Here is a 25621-nt window from a genome sequence, read left to right on the forward strand (position 1 = left end):
ACTTTGAGAAACTTTTCCACTACATTTTTTTTTATAATGCAGATGGAGAAGATAGTGAATTACATTTTGCCGAGTCTGTGTTGTATCCGGCGGCGGAGTCATATTATGAAGACTATAGCATACTCCATCCAGGATTTTATCCGTATTTGAATTCACCTGATGAAGAGACAATAGATTTTGAATACACATTTTCATCCGCATGCGATAGAATACATTCCAACGGAACGGCCAATAGAAAAAATAAGTATCTTCAGTTTTTAATAGCGATCGATACTGATTCGTCGGATATGTTGAGAGATCACATAGGATTGGACGACGCTGTGCCTTTGCTGACGGCCATAGATTTTCCTAAGAATCGGTTGGCGATAATGCAGTACGGCGCCGAAATCACAACGGATTCAGTGCAGAATTTCTTGGACAACTATCTAAGCGGACAGCTGGAGTTTCAGCCGCTGAGGCCATTTACAGAGGACAATTTAAGAGATAGCTGTGATTGAATGTCGGAGAAGAATATTGCGAGAAGCTGTGACAATATTGGAGAACTGTCGTATTAATGTAATTAATTGTAAAGATTACGGTTGTGTGATATTATGTCATAATTAGCAAAGAGTTTAACTAGTTGATAAAATTGTTAGCAATATTATCGCGTAGAAAGTAGAGCAGTTGTCTTCGCACATGAGAGGTTTATTAACATAGGCAGCATTCTTATCTAAGCATTTATCTAATTGATGACAATGAATGAAAGTGAAATTAAATCACAACACAAGCTAACATTTAAGGTTGGTAGTCCAATACTTGATAATTTTATATCACAACATCACAAGTAAAGCACGAAAACAAAAATAATGTTATGATCATATTTTAAAGAAGTTATTTTATTATTGAAATGTTGCCTTTTTTATACCTCTCAAATACATTGGTACAAAATAGTTTGGTTGCTGATCTTCAAGAATTTTCGCATAGACCAAAGAATGTTTACATTTTCATAAAAAAATTAATGTAACGCAATAATTTTAAGTACAATGCATTGTAAGAATCTTTTAGTATCACACGCATTACGTGAAATAGGAAAATGTTTTTAAATAATATAAATCCGTAGCATTTTTTATAAATAATATGCTATATTTTCCATCAATTATTAAACAAAAAAATTATGTATAATAAAAATAAATACTGATAAAGCAAGTGTGTTCTTAATTACTGATTGCAATACATCAATTTTGAAATAATAAAAAAGTACATTATGACTCAGTGATACATATTATAATTTTACAGTACAAAAACTACACTATACATATCCCTATTCGTTTTAATTCAATTGACAAATTTGCTCATCCCTCGTTCTCTATTTCATAGATTAGAAGGCACATTATTTTTTACTAACTAAAGCTAATCACATAAAACATTCGTCAAAGTAAAATAATCAATGTCTTATAATAGAAAACTAAATTATTTAATACAAAAATGTCATTGTGAACAAATATACAATACAATAGCTAAAATTAATTAATATTTTCCTATAAATCTATACAAAATTATCATTATATTAAATTAGTATAGTCAGTCATTGATCTCGTCAGCTCAACAGAGTTGTAAGTGCGTCGAGAAATTTGTTGATATCTTCCATTTTTAGCAATATGACGGACGTGTCAAAGTAATCCAAATTGACGAACGAGTTCGATTTAATAGCTGCTTGCTCGAATGCCTTGCCAAATAGACTGAAAATATTGGATTGGTTAGATTATGCCATTATATGTTGAAATATATAAGAGTCAGTACTTCTTGGTGGAATCGTCAGATAGCGGTGGAACTCCGAGCAGCAAACAAAAACCTGAAGCGTTCGGTGCGGCTATCAGAAGCGGCTGAGAGCCTTGACGAGTACGATACGAGCACAACGCCCAGCGTGCAAACATGCCGAGAAAGTGAGGCTCGTTGAAGATTGATTTATCACCAGTACCCTAAAACAAATTTAGAATGTAACTTCAATATACAATAGATAATCAATCAATAATTACCATTGGCAGCATCATGTATAAAAACGGCCCTGCATTCACAATCAAATGTGCCTCGATGCAGGACTGAACCTGACGACCCAAAGTCATCAGTATCTTCTTAGCCGATTCGACGCCTTTCTTTAAAATATCAGATTGACATCTCGATAGGGCATCCAGCGCGTTCTGAAAATTTTGATCACTATTCGAAGGATCGATTCCCTAAAATCAAACAAAGTTTATAATCTAATCGATCATATAAGTAATTAATAAGCAACTTACATGTTCCATTATAGCGAGAAGAGCGTAAACGACATCAGAAGCGCAAAATTTATTTCTATATCCGTATTTCAGGGTGAATGATACGTAAACAATGTCAGGTATCGAATATTTTTCGGCAAGTTTTTCAATGGCTGAGAGGAATTCCTTTCGTAAATCTAAATCCATTGAACTATAAGCTTGCCGCGCCTGCGCTAAAGGTAATCTAGAATAATAAACAGCTTATTTTATATATGTTTTATTAGTGCTATTATCTAATGCTTTGAAAAATCAATATAGAGTACACAGTAATAAAAGTATTTACTCACCCCATATCTACTAATAATTGAAATAGCTTTTTCTCTCCGTTCAACGTCCAGAGCCTTAACCGAGATGCACTGTAGGCGGAGTAGCGCAGAGAGGATTCTACGTTCCAGTGCCGGTATAATGCTAATCTGACATCTTTCTCTAGCGATATTGTCATACCTGTGGGAGCCTGAAACACAAATTATCACAATTTAGTACATAATCTAAATAAGACATGTGGCGAATAATATGATTATTTATGGGCATTAAGTCATTATGGCTAACCCCTCCCCTGCTCCTTAACCGCTTAGTGTTGGACCGATTTCATATGTGCGGTGAAAGGGCTAATGTACAAATTGAAAATGTTGAACAAATTGAGCTCCCGATTGTTTCGTATACATCACTCTTTGCTCTCGTATATAGCCATATATCCTGCGAAGCACTTTTTTCTCTAATATGTCAAGCAGCCTTTCGTCGGCCCTGGTAAATGTCCAGCTCTCTGAATCGTATGTCAGAATTGGTCTGATCAACATTTTGTAAAGCAATATTTTTGTACGACGAGATAGTGTCCGCGATTTGATTTGTTTTATTAGGCTGAAATAGTATTTATTTGCTGACACATCCGGAAATAAATACAAAATACAGTTAAAGTAAGAAATAATAATAAAAAAAATACTATGAGATTTTTCTGAGAAACGCTACCATTTATAATTTGATTAAAGATATTTTATTATTTTTAAGCTCACTACTTTTTTTATGCAATAATGTAAATTAAATTTAATAGACATAAAAAATGTTTTGGATCACTAAAACACTGCTCGTGATAGATCCAAACTCATTATGTATTCATTATAATTGCTCTTATTCATCCTGCTATTACAAATTTATTTGATTACAATATTTTTAGACTCTTGTCTTCACCTATTGCAGTAGCACGTTGCTGTTTAACTTAACCTTTAACTTAAAATATTACTTTTAGGTTAAATTGATTTTATGATAAATTAAATATTTTATTGTGAAGACTCATTTATTCATTATGCCAAAAATTAGGTGGCACTCTGGTAACACTGACGTGACGGCGGCGAATGGGAACACGTTCCTTAGCGAATCTCTCATTAGTCGGTCCATGAAGCAGACAATTAATTTATTGTTTTAAATATTGCAAAAAAAGTTTTTTCTTAATTCCTGCAATCACAAAAGTAGCGTCGAAGCATATGCTAAAAAAATATCGCCTCAAACTACGATTTTGTGACACACGAAACGGTTTTGTACAGGTTTTTTGTCAAAATTTACCAGGAGTGCAAATGAGTGAGAAGGTAGCTAACAATTAATTTATTATTTTAATTATTAGGAAAACTATTTTTTTTTCAATTTCTGCAAATTATGCTTGGATTACAAATTATGCACCTCAAGAGTCGCATTAAAGCATATTCAGAAAGAAAAAACGCTTCAAAATACCGTTTCGGTGCGGGTTTTTTGTCATAATCTACCAGGAGTATAGAATAGGTGAGGAGGTAGTGGAGCTAATAATTTATTTATTATTATATATTATATATTTTGTTCGATTTTGTTTCTTTTGTTAAAAGCTCGTTGTACGCTCTGCCTGCTATGAATTAATAGTATCTATTTACATATACATAAAGCCTATAATTGCATAACCGTAGTTCTCAATGGGTTCGACCAATCAGAAAAAAGAATTTGATTATTTTAAATTTCCTTGGAGACGCATGATCTTACAAAATGGCTACTATGTACATAAATAAACAAAATACACAAGGATCATTATCGAATGCGTGTATAATGTTATTTTTTAAAGTTTAACCCTTCAGGCACATATGACGTGCACCGCACGCCGATCAAAAACCACCTACAGGGCCGTATACGTGCACCGCACGTGCATAAAAAATCCTTCAAGCACGTATAACGTGCACCGCACGCTCATTAAAAATCCCGCATATATGTACGGAAGAAAATAGTGCCCTGTTTTATCATCTACTTATAAGAACAATAGTTTCATTCAAATAACTTGATTACTATAAAAAATGGATTCAAGCTTTAGATGTAAAAAAAATTTTATTCGAAAAAATGTTCAATTTATCGTTTTTTTAAAATTACGACCCCAAAGTCGGCATACACAAAGGATTTTAGTTTTTGACACATTCAAGTCCCATAAAGAATGATGTTTATTAGGGTATTTTAAGTATTATTTTTTTTCGGATTTTTATACATTTGTATGGCATCTTATTCGAAAAAACCACTATTAGAATCATCAAAAGATCGCGATTCAGATTCAGATATTGTACATCGAGTGAAACTGATGTTGAAGAACAAGAGCGCCATGAAGTAGAAAATTTTTGAAAAACCTCAAATATTAATATGAATTTTATCTTTATCTCCATTAAAAAAAATATGACGTCCCTGGGACTGAAAATCTGTTTTAGGCATACGAGCCTGAAGGGTTAAGAGCTTACAATGAGTAATCATAAAATATAATTGAAATAATTCATATAAAATAAAAAATATGGTCGATAACGCAATAACATCGGTTGATAAAAGTATTTTCCATTGATTTACCGATTTAACATAAATATTCGAATTGCAAATAAACCAGGTACGTGTTAACCTTAAACATATAACCTTATAGAATATTTATATTATAAAATTTGTATTTATATATACATAGGATTTATTACTGATATTATGAATATATTTTAATACTCTCCTGGCGTATGATAAATACTAAAACACGGATATACGCATATAGAAACGTTACACGAAGAGCAAATATAATTTGTCATGCGTCTTTTTTTTGTGCTATGCGCACAAACTTAGCACTGTCTATAAAGTTTTGGCGTTTGCATTGTTGGCATATGACTCGCAATTGCATTTAACGTTCATCAATATTAGCTTCAACTTACGATTGGTCCATACTTTCATCTTCACTTATTTCCATGTCCGAGTCAGAATCATAAACAATTTCTTGGTTAGCTTAGGATAATTTCGATGCATTGCTATGTAGGTAAAAAGCAAATTCAAATATGTAAACTATTATTTATGTGTATTTTATTAAATATTTACTAAGAGTTATTATTTTTATTTAATATTTACTAAGTTATTATTATTATTTAATAGTTAATATTATTTAAGATTTAATAAGTTATTATTATTATTTGATATTTAACAGTTATTATTTTTATTTAATATTTACTAAGAGTTATTATTATTATTTTCTTAATTATATCTTATTTATATATATTAATAAGTATTTATTTATAATTATTATTATTATTTAATTATTACAAACAATAAAAACCAATCACAAAAACAGTCAAAATAACGTATATCTATATTCACCAGTATTCACAAATCACTATAATTATTGAAATATTGATGACATAATTTAATTGCGATTCATAAATTAAATTAGAAAAATTTGTTAATGATAGAAATAAAAACATACCTGCTGATGATTCTGGTTGTTATAAGTCAGCCGAGTTACATGTGATTGAAGATTTCCTGTTTCGATAATATATTGCGAGCTTTCAATTTTATCCAATAAAATTTGCTCTGATGCGCCGACTATAGCCCACCACAGCAAATCATTACTATCCTTGGACAACTTCCATGCTAATTCAAATATTATGACAGCACTCTAAAATATTTAAAATAAATATTATATTTAATAATATATGATACAAATAATTTAAATATGAAAAATACAAACCGATCGACTGTAATAACTGTATTGCGTGTAATCAAACATGAGTTTATTTCTGTTATCTTCCCAAAGCTTACGATCTTTTCTTTTGCGCATTCTTTCTTCGGCTTTTCGTTGTATACGTTGCATTCTCGTTTCACCGGCCGTTTCTTCTTCATCAGAATGCACCTCATCTTCTTCGTCATTATCAGATCCAGACTATAAAAATACATCAATAGTAATTTTGTAATCAAATATAAACATTAAATTTAGTTAAGAATAATTATTTATTTAAAGTATATGTACTCAATATACATAGTTGCTCTTTAGGATCCTGCTTAAAACATAGGCTACTCCACATCTTTCCTAAGATGTGTTTTAGTGAATTTTATCCTTTCCTCTATATTTAACAATTCTGTTTGGGATAGATTTTTCAAATTTTCTCAATCTTGTGTTTTGATATCTTCTAACGATATGTCATTTATTTTAATTCTTGCTTTTTGTTGCGAGTATAGTATCGACAATATTTCTGAGATTAAATAATTGACCCCTGGGTACTTTCTTGGCATTGTTGCAAAAGTCCAGCATTCCTAAAATCGCCTGGAACCGTTTTCCATCAATGTATCAAAAAATACATCTTTATACCAATTAGGGATTGCAATTCCGGTAATACTGGTATTGAGGCAAAAATTGACATTTGGTACTACTGGAATTACAAAATGAAATACTGATAGATTTTTTTGACATCTGTACATCTCATTCTATCTTCATGGCTTAGAACTATGGAAATGACGCCCATATTGCTTGAAAGCAGAAGCGTAGAATAAAATGATGCTCATTATAAGGGATTAACCTAAATAGTTTTATCGTGGTAGGATATCAAAGTAGAATAATGTTATCCCTTTTAGTCCAAGAGGACCGAAATATCTCACCAGCGGATTTTTCAGCGCAAACTTTAAAATTTAATTTAAGGTGTTTGATATTTTGTATATTCGCGACGTGGCAACATAAAATAAATACATTTGCTTTATCTCAGGCAAATCTAACAATACCCAGCAGTTCCCAGTAATTCTGTTATGTAACAGAAAAATTACCACACCCTTTTTTATGATAGGGATGGCTGGCGAAGTGAAAACAAAAGCAGGTATTGCATACACGAAATCCTTTCTACTATTTGTACATTTTTATCTCCATTTTTCATTTTATTTTTACGCAAATAGTGCACGGAATATTCTTCACTAAGCATTGGTGTAAAATATTAGCAATAAGTATGTCTTAAAAATCATATTTAAATAAAAAATGTATTAAGAAAAACTGCGCGACATGTATGTTTTGGTATAACGTCAAATTAACAAAGTTCGCGGTATTAAATGTACTAAAAAATATTTACCTGAGCTAAGAACATTCACATTAACTCAAAAATTGAATTTCAATAAGGCATATGCTTATGTCTGAAAATATTTTAGTAATTATTTGCCTCATATACGTACAATAGTTAAATGGTACCACGCAATAATATTTTATTTATGTGTATACAATTATAAATTACATTAAGTAGATTCTTTGCGGAGTTATTAATGGGGTGTTCACTGTACTGACCAGAACTCACTCTACGGATCGTTCGAACCTTACCTGTTTAAATTTTAAAACATATATGTAGCAAAATGTTGCTGGTCAGAACATTGGACACCCCACTTTCTGTAACGAATATATTTAAAAAGTGTCATTTATAATTTGTTGTATATAAATATTTTTTAGAATAAATTTGGCATTCGATAACAAGAACGTATTGGAATATTTATTAAACAAACGCCAAGTACCTCATTGTCGTCTTCTTTGAATATTTCTTCAAAGCTCGGTACGTTTTCGTCTTCTCCGTTCGAGCAGAGCACCTTGACCTTAATTAAAACATAAGAGTTAACGTTATTGCACAAAGAGCAGGAAAGAGAAGCAATACGAAAAAAATACCTGGCCATTGCTAAATACATTGCAGACATCCGTAGGCTTGTGCGAGTCAATCACGAAGAACACGACATCCTCTTCTGGCGACAGAATCTCCACAATGTCGACGGTGCCCCCGCAATTGACGAGAATCACGTATTTAATCTCCTCGCAGTTCTCGTCGTAGGCCGTCTTCAAATCTGCGATGCCCTTCAAGGGTATCACCGTATGCGGTATGTTATCGCATTTAAAGAGAGCTTGGAATATCTTGCACGCGCATATCGCATCTATGTCATAATTGACCAACAACAAAACCCTCTAAAATATAACAGATGTGACAGTTAACGTGGGATAAGATTCTATCTATTACAGGGGTTTCATATGAAATAAATATCGATTTGGAGATACTAACGTGACCGATTATTTTATTGTAAAATTCTTCCTTCAGATCGTACACATACATGACGATCTACGATCATACCCTTCCCGCCATAGCCTACAGCACTGACAGATTTTGGCCATAAGATCGCTTATTCCCAATATCAATATTAAACGTTTGTAATATATTTTTTCTTAATTTGATACAATAAAAATAATATTAAATATCATTGTGTATTTCTTTATAAATGCTAATTATTGAATAACATTCATTGCATTGAGTGAGCCTGTGAATCGCATAAAACTAGAATCGTTGTTTTTGTCTTAAGCGTGTGAATAACGGTGAATGCAATCAGATGGGATTCATTCACAATGGCGTAAATCTGACAACAGTGGTAAAATTTGCGAATGTGAAATTCAATATGGTTGCTAGTTGCTTCGTGGCGATCAAAGCCGGCTTAAAGAACGGGCTGAATGGACAATCACCCAATTACTCCAAAAAGGGGCACTAATTTTTCCCAATAGGGGCGCCATTTGATTCTATTTAACACGGTGTCGATATCTTATCAAAAAAAATCGGAGATGATATTTGATCAAAATTTATAAAATTACCTTTTTGTAGCTCCCACAGCAATTTAGCCTCTATAAAAAAATTCCGAAATGGTTTTGGAGCAAAATTTTCCGCGTAAACTTTTTTTAGCTCTTTCAAGAATCTGTCTTTCTCAAACAAAAATTTCCCAAATGACCTTTTTTTAAAGCCCCAAGCGTTGAATATTCTCGGGCTGACCTTGGCGGGGATAGCCAATGTTGACGTATTTTGTTAAAGTACGGTCCAATGGTTTTAGTGCACAGAGCCGACTCTGGCAATTGCGAGGTCCTACGCAAGAATAAAGGGCGAGCCCCCTCTCTTATTCAATATTACTTTACATAAGGAAATGTTAAGAACCACGTACATTTTATATTTTAATAATAACAATACAAGTACAATAATTTCGGTACCTATCAATTTTATCGGCGTCACGCTCAGAAACCAGATTGTTATGAACTTGTGTATTATTTATGACACTGATAAATTCGGGCACGGCGGTAAAAACTAAGTTTTAACTTTTTAAACGTATTTATTTAGCAAAACGTTGCTGGCCATTTTCGCAGACGTTAGGGCCAAAACAAAACAAAACATCCTTATGTTTAGCAAGCTCGTTGAAAACCTTAGCTCATTTAAAACTGCTTTGTTGAGTAGACACTGTGGCGAGAATGCAATGAATTGCATTCCAACGCTACTAGCAAAAATACACTAGGATACAAATACGGATACGACCCATATTATTAATGTAGAGATATCTCTATTTTTTTTTTTAACTTCTTCCAACAACAAGGACTACTTCGCTTCACTTGGATTTCAGACAGATGTATAGCTACATGTTATCCGTTGCGTGCGCCATTTGCGTTACCAGTACTAGGGCTCTACGAGTCCGACCCTTATGGGCGGGCACCCAGCTTTTGATGGTCAGATGAGTGTTAAATATTTAATAGGAGTTGCATTAGTATTTCTCCCGAGCGCTCGGGGGACGTGCTCTTGTTGGCTGGCCTGAATTGCTTTGCATTGCATGCATTGCGTATCATCCTAGTAACAACACCACCCCCCGATCTTCGAGGGGGTGATGGTTCCACTGGATATTAAACAGTAGAACCATTGTCGAGGACGCTAGGAACTTGCGTATCATATGGAATATAGAACATGAATCTCCAATAATTATTGAGGTGACACACGCTCCACACAACGAAACCGAGCATCCTCAACGTCTTATCACAAATTTTGCTGATCTGCATACAAAATCTAACATTTAATGTTTTTCAATTGATATCGTGTCAGGAAAATCGGAAATAATGCTTATTATAAAAGGGTGTGATTTAACAAGAGAGATATGTACATTTAAATAAACACTTTGTTCCATAAAACGAATTGTTTGTGCATTTATGTAAGGGAAATCTTCGGATTTTTTCTTCAGAAAAGGATCCGTTGCAGAAAGTTATTTATCGCTTGCATCTAATCTGTCCAACAGTAATGCACAAAGAATTCGTTTTATGGAACAATTATTTTATATATTGCTCATTTATATTGTCCTCTGTAAAATATGCAGAGATTTTATCGCTCGATGTTATTCCGAGGAAGTTTCTATATAAGTAGTACAAAATTAAGTTTATATAAGACTGTTTTTTAGAAATGAAAAAAGTAATACATGCTAAAAATATATTTATTACAATAACAAGTACATATTTTAAAGCATTAAATTTTAATTTTTGGTTTAGGTCGTTTTTATTTTAATGTATTTTAGTTAAGCATATAAATAGATAATTTTGTTACTACATCAATTTGAGTGATTTAATTTAAATAAATACATTAAAAATTGCTTATTTAAAACATTATAAACTATATAATATAATATAATTTAACAAATTAATATTGATATATTAATGAAGCTGCTGTTTAACAAGTTGTTAAATATATCAATGTTAAACCATAACAAATCGAAGAAATCAGTCGCACACTTCTCAATTTTGCAATTTTTAATTATGTACAATGAACACTGCTATATTTACTTGTTAATTATTAGGCTTTAATTGTTGCTTGGATCTGCCTGACAATTTCGCCTGAGGCTTTCGGGATTTGCATCTTAGAAAATTCTTGTACAGCTCTATTCAAAATGTTGGCGCAATCTTTGTTGTCTACTATCGTGACGTGATTGCCCTCCAAGAAGTGTACTTTGACTGGGTTTTCGACAAAGTTGTTGAGTCCGTAGTTCTCGTCGATGATGACTCCGGGTGGGCAGTCCTTCGGTCTCATCAGTATCACGGGAGAGTTGATCTTTGTGAAATTGTTCATATCGTAATTGATGATGGCTTTTAATCTACCATACACAACGTTGGCTAGTGATCTTTGATACTGTTTAGAGTGTTTGATGGTACCGGGGACAAACATGAGGAACGTTTCCACTTTGCTGTCCCACGAATCACACTCCCTCAGTTTCGCAGTGAGATCTGTTTGATGCTTCGGAACTAATATATCCAATATGTGACCTAATAAAGCATCTTGCAATATCTTCGGCTCTGTCGTGTTGAAGTTCGATTTCAACAACGTGAAGAGAAACTCTGGAGCACCGTCAATGCAGAATATTTTACCTTTGTGACCTGAAAATTATATAAAATAAAAATATTTGTATGATACAATTGTATATGATTCAATAGCATACCTTCAGATTCTAAAACTTTAGCTACTTCCAAAGCAATCGTTACACCAAACGAGTATCCTAGAAGCATGAAATTAGCCTTTGGTGCCAATCGAGATCTGATAGACTAAAAATATAATTTTAATTAAGGTATGCCTCTAATCAATTAAAATAATAATCATTTAGTATACAGCTACCAGTAAAAGCCTTTGGGCAATGCTAAGAATATCTTCCTCTGGATTATCAAATCCGAGTTGTAAAACAGTGACTTTGCATTTGAGTCTTTTACTCATCGATTCGAGAGCACTAGCCATACCTTCTATTCCAGGAATCATGAAGATGTAAGGTTCTGCATCGCAGATTAGATCATTCTAAAATGTATGTATATAATGAAATTTAATTTAAAAATATATTTTATTATAAATATTGCTATAATTACATCTTCTCCATCTCCTAACATTGTTGCCAAATTAACAATGGGTTCAGAAGCTATAAGTTCATCTCCGATGTTTTTCATTAACATTTTAAGACCTGTGAGTCCATCGGCTGTTCTGTTAGAAATGGATGTGCTAGCGTCAGCTTCGCGTTGTACTGATAACTCTTGCAATCTAAGAATAGTATTAAACATTAGAATGTATATTGTAATTTAATCATTTAAAAAACATACTTAGCAAATGTTAGAGTTCTAATATCTTGAGCAGTCAAAAACAGTTCAAACTCTCTCTCTAATGTCTGCTTAATTTCAACTGCCATCATGGAATCCATTCCCAATTCGGCTAGAGTGACTTGTTGAGACACAGTCTTCATATCCTTAACGCCCATGATAGCCGCCACAGTATCGGATATCGTTCCACATCCAGAGCCTCCGATTTTCTTCTCTGCGACGACCATCGATGCCAAAACGGCGTATTCATCTTGCTTGAGGAATTGATCCAAAACTTGCAAGCAACTGGATATCTTCTGTTGTAGCGTTCCTCCAATTTCTATCTCGTGTTGTTCTTCTTGCATGTCGGCTACTAAGCCTACTTCACCGACAGCGCCCCATTGAATAGCTAAAGCTGGATAACCTTCACGTTTCCTCTCTTCACATATTCTCTCCATAATAGCATTAGACATGCCATAATTAGTTTGTCCTGCATTACCTCTACCGCACGATACACTCGAAAATACAACGAAATTGCTGAAACCACGAATAAAACAATTTTTCAATACAAAACACTATCTAAACAAATGTAAAAATTAGACTCACGCTAATCCCGGGCATAGTTTTCTAGATTCTATATCTAAGTATTTGGTAGCTCTAGATTTAGGAGCGAAAGATTCCATGAAGCTCTTGGGTGTTTGATTTTCGAACAGAGCGTCTCTCAAAACGACAGCTAAGTTAAATATTGCTTGAACGGGAGCCAAAGCATTAGCTGCTCTCAGCAAATTAACGCAGCCTTCTTGTGTTGTGATATCATCAGTGTTAACCACAATTTGAGCTCCATAACTGATCCACGATCTAGAAATAAACAATATATATTAGCATTTTTAAAATATATTTCTTAATATAAAACACCAATTTCAAATACCTGATTCTAGATGATTGGTATCCATTAACAACTCCACGTCTGGAATTAAGCACAATTTTCCTAGCGCCTTGCAACACCAACCAATCGGCCAATTCCAAACCAAATCCACCCAAACCTCCAGTTACTACATATGATTTTTCAGAATAGCCGATATATCTAAAACATAATTTAATTTAAATTGATCTTCAAGTGATCATAGTTCAAGAATGAAATTGTCATTACTTTGGTATAGCTTCCAAGTGCTTAATGCTAGGCTTTGCTTTAAGATCGTGTTCTTCATTGCGTATTTTAACTAAAACTTTACCAATATGTTTACCGGCTGCCATGTATCTGAAACTCTTTTCAATATCGTGTGTCTCGAATACTGTTCTCACTAAAGGTTTCACACTACCGTTGCTAATACCATTGTATACCAACGCACTGATTTCCTATAATGATAACATTTTATGATTAGTTTAGTATTGATATTTATTTAAAATATATTAGATACTCACTTTGCGTATTTCACCTCCTCTGGTGAACAAAAAGTCCATCATGATTCCATGGAACGACGCTTCTCTTAAGAATACATACATTCCTAAAGCTGTATTGTTGACAATATCAAATTTACCGATCTCCAAAAATCGTCCATTGTTAGCCAAGCATCGCACAGAAGCTTGTAGTTTATCGTCAGCTAAAGAGTTGAGTACTAAATCTACGCCCTTGCCTTTAGTCTCGATCCTAACCATTTCTTCAAAAGAAGTATCTCTTGAGTTGCCGATGCATTTATCTGAATTTTATAAAATTGTTATAAAAGTGTTATATTATGTATTTATAATAATTATATACAGGTTGCTTCGAACCAGGAATTTGAGGGAAGAGATTTTTGATGAATGCTCTCTTTTCTTGTGTACCGACAGTTGTAAAAATTTTGCAACCATAATAAAGACAGACGTTTATAGCAGCTTGACCCACTCCTCCAGATCCAGCGTGAATCAAAACTGTTTCACCTGGTTTCATCTTACCGATCATGATCTAAACATTACAAATGCTTGTTATTATACATTTTTTAAACATTAAAACTGGTTTTTATGACCAACAAGTAATTTTACTCTACATAAATAATTTAAGTTTTAAACACTATGATCACCAATTGGCGTTTAAAAGTTTTCTATTCTACCCTATACAATCATTAATAGTAAACGAGGTTCAGTAATGATAACTAGAGCAGTTCGAAGAGCTTATTCCTCTTCAACCATCTTTTCAAGTTGTCCATATTGATGAGTTTGCTGCCTTGATGTTGACGTGCTATTGGAGCCTCGTTTCATGTTTAGTAGCAAAATGTATTATAGCATGTCTTTATTGTGATCATACCACAGAGCATTCACAACGTTTCGTAACACTTTATTTTGAATTTTTTTAATCATTTTAACGAGGCACATTCCCAGAGTTGAATGCCATAGACCCAAACTGGTTTCATTATTTGATTGTGTACCTTGATTTTGTTGTAGTATAGTTTGGAGTTTCTTCCCATAAGCCAATATAGCTTTTTATATTTTATTTCAAGTTCTTATTTTTTCTTTTTTATATGTTCATTCCGCTGCAGTTTGGTGTCCAGGGTCTTGCCAAGGTATTTAGCTATATTTCAAAATGGGATTGTGTTGCAGTTTATAAAAAAATTCAATTGATTAGTTATATTTTTATAAGTGAAGTTGATATGTACTGATTTTAATTCATTCTACTTTATTTTACATTATTTGCTACAATTAGTGATCCTATCAGCGGCTTATATATGTATGTCCTAAAAGTAGTATTTAACTTCTTCCTCAAGTTATTATTTTGTTTTTAATTCTACATTCAACATAATGTTGTTTTTCAGTTCTACTCAGAAGCTTTCCCAATCTGTTATGTTGTTGGTGAGAGTTGGTCTAATTTCTCTCATAATTATTCCTTCACTAAAGGTCAAAATCACTGCTGAATGAACAGAACTTAACCCAAGACTGTTTGCCATCTTTCTTGAAATGAAGAAATCGAGGAGGTCTGGCATTTTTTTAAAATCAGTGATCATGTTGGTTTATCAGTTGTATGAAAGTCACATTTTATTCCATAAGAAAATTAGTCCACCGATATATTATAAATACTCACTAATGAATAGAATGCAGTTCCGTAAGTAACAGGCATCGTTGCTGCGTCTTCCAAAGTCCAGTTATCCGGTATGGGCCAGAGTAAGAATTCATCAGCTTCGACTATGTTGGATAAGCCTTTACTTTGAAGCATACCCATAACTCGGACTCCACTGTAATGTAAGAAATATTAGTATTCAAACACTTCTTGCATATTTAAAAGATACAATTTGAATAATACCTTTCAGTTTTACCAGAAAATTCCAATCCTTGTACACATTCTTGAGCTAATCTACCTTTTGCAACCGTTTCTACAGAAATACGACCGGACGCTGTCATGATATCTCTGAAGTTCAATGCTGAATAATACACCTAAAATATGAACCACATGAAGATTTTTTTTATATATGTATATTTCAATTCACTAATACACTTACATGCACTACATCTCTGGAAAACTTCGCTCTAAGAGGTCCTTCCACCCATCTCAAACTGGATAAGTCTCCTCTAGTGGTGACATTCACATAAGCATGCTCCGCAGGATGTTTAGTCAGTTCTTCTAATTGCAAATGGCGATATGTTCCCCACTGACCATCTTTATAAATGTTGATAGCTATGTCTTTATCCAATTGCACTTCATAGAACGGAAGATCGATTTTAAATTTTGGAGCTTTCGGATCGAGGATTACGAGACAGTTGATGATTTCACCGCCGGGTTCTTTCCTCAAGCAGTTTACTAGACCCAAGATCCCATTGAGCTTCTCGTTTTCGGTGACTAATACCAATTTTTCGGTTTCTTTCATTGATTGTTTTACCTGAAAGATAATAGAGTTATAAAAATGTACCTCATAATATAATTGGTTGTTTATTATAATACCTCTTCGACCCAACTAAAGTTCTCGTCGGTTTCGCTTATCATTACAAACTTGGCTGGTTTAGAAGCAGCCGTCTTTTTCATCACGACTAATGTTTCGTTTTTCAATTTGAAGGCTAACAATAATTCAACACCACTGTAAAAATCTTCCAGATTTAAAGACGGTTTCTCGCGTGATATGATTATCGATTTTTCTCTGAGGCAGCTCATTGCTTGGCTCAAAATCTGTCGAAGATATACCATTAAATATTTATAAAAAACATTTAATCACACAAATAACTTACGATATGTCTATCCAATAGTTTTGAACCTATCATGACGTTGACGTTGGTTTCGGTGTTTAATTTTTTATTGTCAACGTGAATATGGCTTGGTAACTCTAACTTTTTCTCGCTAATCACCGCAAGTTCAGCTTGGATGAGAGGCAAATCACAAAGAGCGCTTCCAATTGTGGTTATTAAAGGTTCACTAGAAGTCTCAGTAGCTTCATCGATGTACTCCAAAACTTTGACTTTCACAGTTTGCACGTTCTCTAAGAACAATTGAACACTGCTGCGAATCGCATCGTTTACGCTCATCTCATAGCTTGGGAAGTTTGGTACGAATTGGTACTTCTCCAAAACTGGTATTCCCAATGCATTCCTTTTAGTAATCGGCGTTGCAACTAATCCTCTGATTTCAACTCCTCCAGATCTATATTTTTATTTTCAATTAAAATCAATAGATCTATCAATAAATTATTTTAATAATACTACCTGATGATATCCAAGTCTTCATAGACTGTTACTGGTAAATTCTTTGTGCCACCATCTGGAATTGCTGATAGAATAGCGTTATGTTTGGTAGCATCAATGCTCAATTTTTCAATTCTAGTAGGCACAAATAATCCTCTTGTATCAATGCTAAACAGTTTCATCTGCAACATTGTATCCATGAAAGTGATCCAGTTATTGACCCACATTAATTGACCATAGTTTCCATCGATGGTACAGTTTTGGATTCCGCGGAATAGACCTCTGTTAATTAATCATTGTTAATCTTAAAGAAACCAGAAGTATATTAATACATATAGAGTAATTACGTGTAATTATATCCTCTTAGTCTCAATTCTTTATAAATATCTTTGGCAGACAACTCTCTAACGAATGGAGTATTTTCTTCTGGAGGATCAGGGAATGGTCTGTAATCTTGGGACACATCTTTTTTGGCATAGATCTTTCCAGTTACGATCGGAGTGCCGCCTTCTATGATCTAAATAAATATAAGCATATACATATATATCAAATTAAATCAATTAAACCAGTATAATATAACCCAACTCACTTCAAAGTTTCCGCTGCCTTTTTTAACCATAATGATAAATTCAAAGTTGCCTTCTTTCGGAATATTAGTTGCTCTTAAGAATCGAACATCTTCAAACACCACAGAGACTTCAGTGTAGAGTTCTCCTCTCATCATTCCCAACGTCTCCCATACCAAAACCAAATATCCGGTGGCAGGATATAAATTACGACCTGTTTAAAAAATGTATTTTTAAAAACAAATTTATAATAATATATACATATCAGTGGCGTGCCGTCCATACATGCGGTAGATTCAAAATGTCAACCCGCATATATGGTTTATCGACTATAAGCACGAGCATGTGTAACGGCTGAGTCGCTTGCCATCAACCGTGCATGCGGGTTGACGTTTTGAATCTACCGCATGTATGGACGGCACGCCACTAATCATATATAAAACACTATACCATCAATCATATGGCCGATCATATAATCCATATCTTCATCGGCAATCGTCATTCTAACAGTCCTTTCGCCAGATTTCATCTTTTCTTGAGCTCTGTAAGATGTGACGTACCTGAAATTATACAATAATTTGATTAGAAATTATTTTAATTCAAATGTGTATTAAGTAACGTACCAGTCTTCACTGTGTTCCCATTCGACCAGATGGGATATCATGGGAGTGCTGGACGATACGGGGAATTCGACCTTGGGATAAAAGTTTGCTAATTGAGGGTTGAGACCGACTTCATAAAGCCTGAAAGTTTGATGTTATTTAGTATGAGAAGTTCTTCAAATACTAGTATTGTTATAGAGCACTTACTTTCCGATGGATGTTAATAAGAATTCTACGTTATCGTGTGTTCCTCGTTTAGTTAGAGAGATGTTAGTGCAATCTTTCTTCAAAGATCTTCGTAGAATTGTTTGAAGGAGACCATGAGGAGCGATTTCAATGGTTATTGCGTTTCCTTGGATCAACCTGGACGTTTCTTCGAATAGTACAGGACTCTAAAACATGTATTAATATTTAATATATGTATGTTATATTTGTTTGTATTTATTAATAGTCTTACCAATAAGTTATTGGTGTGATATTCGGCTGATGAATATTGACATTCGGTCTCGTTCCAAAGATGTTGAGGAACTGAAGTTGAAACCCATTTAGAGCTGCGTTTACGAGGAGCCGGTACCACTTTCTTAAGGTATTTTAGTAGAGTAGGTCCTTGAATGTTTTATTAAGTATTCAATATCGATGCTTAGAATATTACATATATTTGGTCTAATTATAATTACCTGCAGCAGCAATGTATTTGGAATGATAAGCAATGTTGGAACACGGAACTTCCTTAGCGAATATTCCCTTGCCTTGCAACTCTTTAACAAATTGCTTCATGGCATCGGCTGGTCCTGATATAGTCGAAGAATCAGGTCCATTATGACAAGCTACTTCTATGTCAAGCGGAAGTAGAAGTTTAATCTATGAATAAATACATTTTGAATTAGTATAACGCATGTATGCGATTTTATATTGTTTTAATATTACCTCCTGATATCCTAAGCCGACAGCTGCCATAGATCCTTTAATAAATGGTGTTTCAATACTAGCTAGACCTCTAGAATAGGAACACAATATTGTTTCTTCAGCCGTCAAACATCCATCAGCGTACGCGCATCCAAGTTCACCCACACTATGACCTATTATATGATCAGGTTCAATTCCAATTGTCTTGAGAATGTCGCATAATCCGATTTGAATGGCAGCTATTCCAACAAATGAATTAAGCACGTTATCGAATATCTTAGGGTCTGGATCTGTGATGATCCTAGTGATGTCTATTCCCTTTGGAGATAAAACTTGATGACACTTTTCGACTGCAGCGGCAAAAACGGGAATCCTCATCAGAGTAGCGCCCATCGTCGACCATTGCGAACCCATTCCGCTGAACACGAACCAAATCGGTCTTTGAACGCCAGTGAAATATTGCACTTCTCGTGAGATTCTCATGTCTGGGCTATTAGTTCCTGAAAAGTCATCAGATTTAAGACTGCTTTCGATATTAATCAATGAGTGAGGATATCTTACTTAATAAAGTGAATCCTCGACATACATGTCCAGCTATATCGAAATCGTGAACTGAATGTAATAGCCTGATGTATTCAACATCAATCGGACGAGATTCTAGATCATCTAAGATGCGATTAACAGCTAATTCGGATCTACCGGAGGTGCAGATCAATCTGGGTAGATCGTCTCTAGGAGCTCCATTGTTCACCTTTATATTCATAAAATATCACAAAGCCACTATTGTTTATAAATGATTATGTCAAACTTTTACCTTGTCTTTAGCAAAGTTTTTCAGTAAAACGTGAGCATTTGCTCCGCCAAAGCCGAAGCTGTTCACACCAGACAAACCCCTATTCCACGGAGTCTTCTCAGTTACAACTTTCATTCTACCTTCAGAGAGAGCTACTACTCCTTCTCTAGGAGAGTTGTAATGTAAATTTGGTGGAATGTAACCGGTATCGTAAGCAATACACATCTAAAATAATGTATCAATAATTATATTAAGCGATTAAGATATGTGCAATGAAGCAAAAATATTCAGATTTACTTTAGTGATTGAGCAAAGTCCAGAAGCAGGTTCGCTATGTCCCAAGTTTGATTTGACAGTACCGATCTTGAGAGGAGTCGAGCGTCCAGTACAGAAGATTTCATCCAAAGCTTTCAATTCTTCAGGATCTCCGACTCTTGTGCCTATTTTATATTTTAATATAATATATTTATTTAAGATTATCTGACAGATTTATTTACCTGTTCCATGGGCTTCAACGAACTCCAAATCTAATGGATTGATTTTGCATTCATTGTAGAACTCGCTCAACAACATCTTCTGAATATGTCCAGCTGGGTAAGTAATGCCTTGCTCTTTGTAGCCATCGCAGTTAGTCTTGGCGTGGAGAATCTGAGCATAGACACGTTTGGAGTCTTTGGCTTTTTGAAGGTATATTACTACAATCGCCTCAGATCTGGCATAACCGGCGGCATCTTTATCGAAACTTCTGCATCGACCGTCTGGTGATAACACACCGAGTCTAAAAGATTAATATGACAAGTTTATGACAGTGATTCAAGTATGCTAAGAATGCAAAGACATACCTTGAGAATTGTAATGATACATAGGGATGAAGACACAGATTTGAGCCTCCGACGATAGCGGCCGTACAATGTCCATCTTTCATGGCTCTGTATGCATGTTCCAAAGCAAAGAGAGAGCTGGAACAAGCACTGTCAACTGTGTAAGAGGGTCCGGTGCATCCCAGCCAGTAAGATATGCGATTAGCTAACATAGCACGAGAGCATCTGAAATAAAATTAAAAATTCAGCATCTATTTGTATTGATTTATTATAATAAATATTTACCCAGTTATTCCAAAACCATTGACCTGCATTTTTTCATAAAACCAAGTCTTTTCAGACTCTGAAAAGCAGGCGCCGATGAACACACCCGTTTTGGTACCTTTCAGCATTCTTGGATTGACACCTGCGTATAAAATATTTGTAGAATATGTTTGATTAATCAAACTAGGATATTTTTAAGCGTAAACATTGTCATACTCAAATGACATTTTTTTAATTAAAAAATTGTTACAAAAATGTGTAGATTTCTTAGTTTTGGTTTAAATTATTTATTTTATCTACCTATCTGTTTCTAAATCAGCTATAATTTTTAATAAAAAATGGCTAATGAAATGAAAAATTTTCAAAATTAAAAAGTAAATAAAAAATGATCCTAAATTGATGAACTTTATCCATTAAAAATATTTCTTTACCAGCATCAACCACAGCCTCATAAGTCTTCTCCAAGAGCATCCTACACATCGGGTCCATGGTGTGAGCTTGTTTAAAGTGCACACCGAAGAACGAAGCGTCGAACTTGGTGACATTGTTGATCTTTCCTGTCCTCTGCGGAATCTCAGGATGTCCCAGCTTCCATCGTCTGTCGTCGTTCGATATAAGATCGACCTTATTGAAGAGATTATCACGAAGCGCTACCACATTGTCGGAATCGGGAAAATTTCCCGATATTCCCGTGATGCAAATCTCATCTCCCTCAGCCGCTTTTTTATTGCAAGAGTTTCCATCCTCACTTTGCCAGTTGGGTGTCGGTGTCATTCTATGAGAATAATCAAAAAGATAACACTGTTTATAAGCATAAATAACCTTATCGTTAGGAGTCATTCACTCGTGTAAAAAATGCGAGGTGACCCCTTCAAGTTCAAAGGCAGGAAATGAATGCCGTTACGTAAAAATAAGTATTGTTATTATGACCTACCATTTGCAATTCCGATGAGGGTACAACCTCAGACGACACACGATATATAAATTGAAAAAATATTGTTCTTTGTCGTTACATAGGCAATTACACTTGCAAATCAGGCAAGAATTTAATAATTCAATCAACAAGTTTTTTCACCTTTTGAGTATTACAAGGGTCACCTCCAAAACGGTTCAAATGCAAATTTTTAAATCTAAAGGAACGTTAGCTTAAATGCATTATGTTAATCTAGATATATTTAGATAAACAAATTTTGTTGTCGATCTTGAAAGTCTTATACAAACATGTAAAGCTAAACTTTTAGATAATATTAAAATATAGCTTTATAACTAGCTTGGAATATATTTCTAAAGCAGAACAATTTTCTAGTAAGTAACGTCCTTATCAACTGAGTGTTAAATTGTCTAAAATATTCATTGTACGATTTAATACTATTCATGATTAATAAAAAATGCAGCTTAGTAATGAAATGTACTTCACGATCAAGGCCTTTTATTTTGAATGAAATTTATGTTAATGGAGTCTTGATAATTGTATTACAGAAGTGTTTTAAAAAAAATAGTGCCAAAATCAATCCATTCATAAGTATAAATTACCTGAAAGTTTTTTTATAATATTATATTTAATATTATTACTCATGGAAATTTAGTTCATTATCTTAGATATTTATGAGCTGCTCGAATAATGTATTAAATAGCAATATAGTGAAATAATTAATAGAAAATTAACTTGCAAATGTTTATTATTGCACTCGCGACTAACTTCATGTGTAACTCGTGGATCTGGGTAACTAATTTCAATGTAAAATTATTATATGTTCTTCATTTATAAAACTAAACTAGTAACTAGTAACGATTTTTGTGACCATAAAATTAAAAAAAAATGCTCTTTTAAATATATCGCTAAAGCTTAATCCGCCATCTTGCTTTAAAATGACAGTCGTTTAAAAAATTAAAAATCATATCTCCGTTATCATAAAGAAAAAAATATCATATTAAAAAAATAACTTTTTTATGAACATGTATATGGAATAATAATATCACTTTGATCTTTTGACTTTATAAGTATAAGATTAATTATTTAGTATTATATAATTAAATAAATTCAGGCTGGTTTACAATTTGTATTTAAAAGTGGCAGCTATTTAAGTTTTAGAGAAAGAGTGAAATAAGTAAAAAATGTTTTATAATACCTACAAATTAAAAATTAAAAACTGTATTATTTATTAAAAATCATTATTAATATGGAATATGACAATTATTATGACAACAATAACTGATGTAGTTTTAATCAAATTTTTCTAAAACAAAAATTTTAAAGAAATTATTATTAAATTTTTATTAAAAAATAAAAATTTAACTTATGATTTAATTGTTAGACAATCTGAACTGCTATCCTGTTTAAAAATGACGGTTATTAAAAAAAATTGAATAATTCGTATTGTTGATAAAAAAATTCGAAAGTCGAAAATGTTCTATAACATATTTTTTTAACTTCAAATTACATTCTAAAATTTAAATACTTTTACATATTTTTATATAAAGAAATCTATCTATTTCCTGTTGCTTTTGAGGTGAGGATTTTTCAAATTATTAGATGAAACATACATTCTAATGCTTTATAGTTCAATACCTTCAAAGTTATCATAAAACATATATAAATTAAATTAAAAGTCTACGAATATCAAGATTTAAATGACACAATTTTGATTTATTAAATACCAAGAAAATATTATATATTATTTTAATTTTAAGAGCAAACTATCAAAACGCTTAACCCTTTAAACGCCAGCGTCATTTTAGTATGTTATTTCTCTTCACGCGTCATTATCTCTTTCTAAAACTAAATTTGAAATAATTGGTTTACTTATATAATAAAGCTAGTACGATAATCTTTTATAATAAAAAAATTATAAATAATTTGCTAGCTTGTTTAAAAAACATAAGCAACGAATGACTCACCAGTGATTCGCTGGCGTTTAAGTGGTTAAAGAAATTTTGTTTATTTATATTAAAACTTTATTAACTTTGTTTATAGATATTATTTTATACTATTTTATATATTTTTATAAGCATAAATGAGTTGTAACACATTTATTTGTGTACAATTATGCTAAACAAATATTTTTTAAATATAATATATGAATTTTTATAGCAAATCATAATTTTGACTAAAAGTGCATAAATAATAATATTAATATCAATACATGTTATAAATATTAAAAAAATTTGTATGAACATTTAAATAAAATATCCTAATTAATACCTTGAACTTTTTGCTCTAAATTTATGATAAGGTGAATTATATGTGAAATAAAAAATATTAAAAATACAATTATTGTTCCAAAATATAGCAATAATATAAATTTAAGCAAAAAATATTAAAAACATATTCAACATAAAAAAAATTACACAAAAAATATATTTTAGATAATAATAAGAAGCATAAAAATTTAATAAGAATTAAAAGGAAATAAAATTTATCAAGATATTTTGAATCAATTTGTATGTTTCAATGATTACAGTAAACATATTTAATAAGTGATTAATAACTAAGAATTGAAGAACTGTGATAGCAAACTACATAGTAAATTTATGGTTAATAACTGTTTAATAATAACAATCTGCTTTGTAATTTTACTAAAAAAAATTAAATTAGTACAGATATTTCAATAATAATCGCTCGGTTAGAGATAAAGAAAAGGAATTCATCAGTCAAATTAATGACAAAATTAAATGGCACTGGTAAATCTCTTATACCTGAAAAATAAAAAAGAAGACCAAAAATTAATTTTATGAATTATTTCGATATTTATCATAAAATAATTTTGTGATAACACCAAATAAATAGCTATCGAATTTATCTATATATTATGTAAAAAAATTGCTTTGCAAATTAATTAATAAAATCTATAATGGTACATGTAACATTATAGATTACATATTTAGGTTATTATAATAAAATTATTTATTTAATTATAAATAAATTGAAGAAATGTGATAACAAGCTACTATGTAAATTTATGAGAGATAGCTGTTGAATTAATTTATGTAATTATCTGCTTTGAAAAAATGAGATACAAAATAGTACATTTATGTCAATATATGTAGTAGAAGAAGTGTAAGAATCATACCTGAAAAAATGTCATTAAATACATATTAAATAAGTAATCAATAAAATAATCTTGCACTTATATGATTTTATCATTAAATAAGATCTTTCTATATAAAACACGATACTTTACCTGGAAGATGTTCTGATTCCGAGCGTCCAATATTATTACAAATGAATCAAGTGTCGATAAACCCAATCACAGGATATGATTGGTTCAGTAGCAAACCAAAAATGACACTAAGTGAATAATAAACACTTTGGACCTATATATAAACAGTTCAAGTATCGTAAAGTGCCCTACGGGGGCAGTGAAAACCGAGTTTTGCATATGCTTAATGGTCGATTTGCAATTGAAAAGACGAACATCATTAATAAATATGTTTCTGAAAGATTACACTATTATTAATATAAAATACGATAGTTTCTGTACACTTCATAATGATAAGATTGGTAAGAGATTATCATTGATCAAATGTGATGTTTTTTCATGTGATTTGATTGTGTATTTCAGAATAGCATCTTATATGAATTAATATTTG

The 25621-nt window shown here is 32.5% G+C and overlaps 3 protein-coding genes across 5 annotated transcripts in view; 1 reads left to right on the top strand and 2 right to left on the bottom strand.

Annotated features, from left to right (window-relative positions):
- LOC148232452 (nucleoredoxin-like) overlaps positions 1–1185 on the top strand; it is a 60187-nt gene extending 59002 nt beyond the window's left edge. For all 3 annotated transcript variants that reach the window (XM_088191319.1, XM_088191320.1, XM_088191321.1), the window contains one exon: positions 43–1185. In XM_088191319.1, coding sequence (XP_088047445.1) covers positions 43–497 — 455 coding nt within the window. In that variant the 3' untranslated portion in view covers positions 498–1185. The remainder of the gene's footprint in view (positions 1–42) is intronic.
- On the bottom strand, positions 1175–8721 carry Cdc45 (cell division cycle protein 45). Its single transcript, XM_088191318.1, has 10 exons — positions 8606–8721; positions 8221–8511; positions 8073–8150; positions 6280–6471; positions 6016–6207; positions 2579–2745; positions 2274–2475; positions 2016–2213; positions 1780–1958; positions 1175–1718 (listed from the first exon to the last, which is right to left on the bottom strand). The coding sequence occupies exons 1-10, from the start codon at positions 8654–8656 to the stop codon at positions 1577–1579; spliced, it is 1692 nt and encodes a 563-aa protein (XP_088047444.1). The 5' UTR covers positions 8657–8721; the 3' UTR covers positions 1175–1576.
- A 2093-nt stretch (positions 8722–10814) lies between these two features.
- LOC148232454 (fatty acid synthase-like) lies at positions 10815–25325 on the bottom strand. The gene is made up of 32 exons (XM_088192899.1): positions 25213–25325; positions 21463–21806; positions 21053–21173; positions 20789–20992; positions 20444–20724; positions 20244–20386; positions 19968–20171; positions 19715–19904; positions 19175–19653; positions 18925–19108; positions 18705–18853; positions 18455–18639; positions 18269–18388; positions 18096–18205; positions 17669–17859; positions 17427–17596; positions 17101–17361; positions 16630–17038; positions 16349–16570; positions 15909–16286; positions 15713–15843; positions 15494–15644; positions 14212–14383; positions 13864–14138; positions 13592–13797; positions 13370–13525; positions 13048–13299; positions 12466–12978; positions 12238–12406; positions 11996–12169; positions 11823–11925; positions 10815–11760 (listed from the first exon to the last, which is right to left on the bottom strand). The coding sequence occupies exons 2-32, from the start codon at positions 21803–21805 to the stop codon at positions 11183–11185; spliced, it is 7224 nt and encodes a 2407-aa protein (XP_088049025.1). The 5' UTR covers position 21806; positions 25213–25325; the 3' UTR covers positions 10815–11182.
- Positions 25326–25621: the final 296 nt, after the last annotated feature.

Source organism: Plectrocnemia conspersa, unplaced genomic scaffold, assembly GCF_051122295.1.
Source record: "Plectrocnemia conspersa isolate PC_06_02 unplaced genomic scaffold, ASM5112229v1 ptg000009l, whole genome shotgun sequence".
Taxonomy (NCBI): Eukaryota; Metazoa; Arthropoda; class Insecta; order Trichoptera; family Polycentropodidae; genus Plectrocnemia; species Plectrocnemia conspersa.

What these genes read in the sequence shown, in the direction of transcription:
- Cdc45 (XM_088191318.1), bottom strand. Translation starts at nt 8,656, where the DNA reads ATGTATGTGTACGATCTGAAGGAAGAATTTTACAATAAAATAATCGGT. An exon ending in CAATTATTAGTAGATATGGG is followed by an intron (nt 2,476 to 2,578) that starts GTGAGTAAATAC and finishes TTATTATTCTAG; the next exon opens with ATTACCTTTAGCGCAGGCGC. An exon ending in TATACATGATGCTGCCAATG is followed by an intron (nt 1,959 to 2,015) that starts GTAATTATTGAT and finishes AATTTGTTTTAG; the next exon opens with GGTACTGGTGATAAATCAAT.
- LOC148232454 (XM_088192899.1), bottom strand. Translation starts at nt 21,805, where the DNA reads ATGACACCGACACCCAACTGGCAAAGTGAGGATGGAAACTCTTGCAAT. An exon ending in TCGAGGATTCACTTTATTAA is followed by an intron (nt 19,654 to 19,714) that starts GTAAGATATCCT and finishes ATGACTTTTCAG; the next exon opens with GAACTAATAGCCCAGACATG. An exon ending in TTTTCTGGTAAAACTGAAAG is followed by an intron (nt 15,645 to 15,712) that starts GTATTATTCAAA and finishes CTTACATTACAG; the next exon opens with TGGAGTCCGAGTTATGGGTA.